The 2067-nt window shown below is 49.2% G+C and overlaps 1 protein-coding gene across 1 annotated transcript in view; it reads left to right on the top strand.

Annotated features, from left to right (window-relative positions):
- OC90 (otoconin 90) overlaps positions 1–2067 on the top strand; it is a 33649-nt gene that overhangs the window by 23654 nt on the left and 7928 nt on the right. The window contains exons 13-14 of the mRNA XM_019547037.1: positions 406–522; positions 901–999. Of these exons, the coding sequence (XP_019402582.1) occupies positions 406–522; positions 901–999 (216 nt within the window). The remainder of the gene's footprint in view (positions 1–405; positions 523–900; positions 1000–2067) is intronic.

The following is a 2067-nucleotide window of genomic DNA, read 5'->3' as shown; positions in this document are numbered from 1 at the left end:
CCAGTACTCTTTCCTGCCCATGGCAGGGGCTCGGACTAGATGATCTGCTCAGGTCCCTTCCGACCCTAGAAACTATGAAACTATAACAGGAAGAGGTTACTTTTTTGTTGTCTTTAACCAGCACAACTCTTTTTGCTAGATCAGGGTACAACGAAACGAACCAGAGCAGAAATGCTCTGGCCTTCTGCTTCAAATGTCATTTCTCTTGGGTCTTCTTCCCACCTGTGGCAGTCTGCACCTGTGCTCTGGGATTATGATGGCATCCTACTGTTATGGAGGTCAATTTGCCACCCAGCTACAAGGGGCCTGTTGTTTGCCTTGGTATTTCTCCTTCCTGCATTTATTATTCCTTCCAATCTAAGCAGACGGGGGTAAAAGGATGTTTCATTGCAAATGTGCTTTCAGGATTTATGGAGCCTGCTTTCACAGTAGAGGGAACTACCACAGCCCCTGCAGATACCCACTCTGCAAACTCAAAAGAGAGACCCACGGAAAATGCTCCTGCCAGGACAGCCAACAAAGGCGAGTGCCAAATGAATCAAGTTCATTTTCCATTATAACTTGCAGCACATCTTTGTTCTTGTTTCCTGCCATCTTCGGCTTGGCATTTCCCCAGGGCCATGTGGTCAGACTGGGTTACCGACACAGTGATCCCTGTATGAATCCCTCACAACAGCATCTCACCAAGCAGAGCGCTGACCCAGAGAGGCGATTTGAGCGTACTCACAAGCTGGTCTCACTCATACTATTCAGCCTAGGACAAAATTATTTGTCCAGCAAGGATCTGCACATGTTTCAGAAGAGTTTGCTCATGTTGTGGACCGACATCCTGAACTTTGGGACACGCAAACAACCTTCTGTCTTCACGAAAGTCTAATATCTATATAATGTCATCTGCAGACACAGCCTTGAAGATAGGAGGAGAGGGCACAGTCTACTCTACTCTCTCTCCAGAAGTGCCACCTTCCGATGGGGAGCTTGACCCCTATGTGGGAAAAGGTAGGCACAGTATTTTTCTAAGTCAACTCTCAGATAAAATGAATGACCCACTCTAGTACCAACTACATTTGCAAATGGTTTATGGAGGATTACATCTGGTGTAAGCAAGTAACAGACACGAGTAATGTGTTACTGATGGTTATAAGCACATCAGCAGATGTAGTCACTAAGTGTGGCGTATAACAGTGCTAATACCTTCTACCTGCCTGCTTCTAACCACCTGTCATGATAGACCTCACCTCTCTAAAAGGAGCTGTTTCTTAAAATCCTTTATATTTTTTCAGATAGGTACCTCAAAAATAAATGTATTGTCACATACTATCCCGCACTAGAACGTATACAAATAACCCAGGCAATTACCAGCTGTATTTGAAGAGGGTTATATCATTTGAAAAAAATGTATCCCAGCCTTCCCTCTGGTTTTCAAACCATCTTACCATACTTATCATCACAAGCAAGCTCCCTGCTAAGCACCACGCTCAGACAGAACCAGAGTTTGCCAGAACAACACCTGCGAAACCTTCCACCAACACATTTCCGTCACTGAAGCCGACAAACACAACAAAGCCACCAGGATCTAGGGATCCTACATGCCCAATGGATGATTCACAGGGTTGATCCATAGGGTTACCATATTTCTAGTTTCAAAAAAGAGGACACCTGTTGGAGGGGTGGCGGTATTATGCTGGGGGGGGGGGGCAGTGATATTTTCGTGATCTGCCCCTGCCCCTCACTCCCAAGCTACAGCCCCTCCAGCCCTGCTTCTGCCCCTCACTGCTGACCCACTGTACCTCACCCCCAGCCCATGCTGGTGCCCCTCACTCCCAACCCACAGCCCACCATCCTTGCTGATACCCCTCACTCCCGATCTGCAGCCCCCTGGCACTGCCTGTACCCCACACTCCCAATCCAGAGTCCCCCCGTCCCCCCTGGTGCCCCTCACTCGTAAGCCACAGGCCCCCAGCCAGCCCTGCTGGTGCCCCATTCTCCTGACCAGCAGCCCCCTGGTCCCCCCAGCCCTGCAGTGCTGGTGCCCCGATTCCTGACCCGATATCCCCTGCTCCCCCC

The sequence above is a fragment of the Crocodylus porosus genome, unplaced genomic scaffold (genome assembly GCF_001723895.1).
Source record: "Crocodylus porosus isolate Cpor-Errol unplaced genomic scaffold, CroPor_comp1, whole genome shotgun sequence".
Classification (NCBI taxonomy): domain Eukaryota; kingdom Metazoa; phylum Chordata; order Crocodylia; family Crocodylidae; genus Crocodylus; species Crocodylus porosus.
The sequence above is the reverse complement of the archived record's forward strand: the minus strand, read 5'-3'. Positions and strand labels throughout refer to the sequence as shown.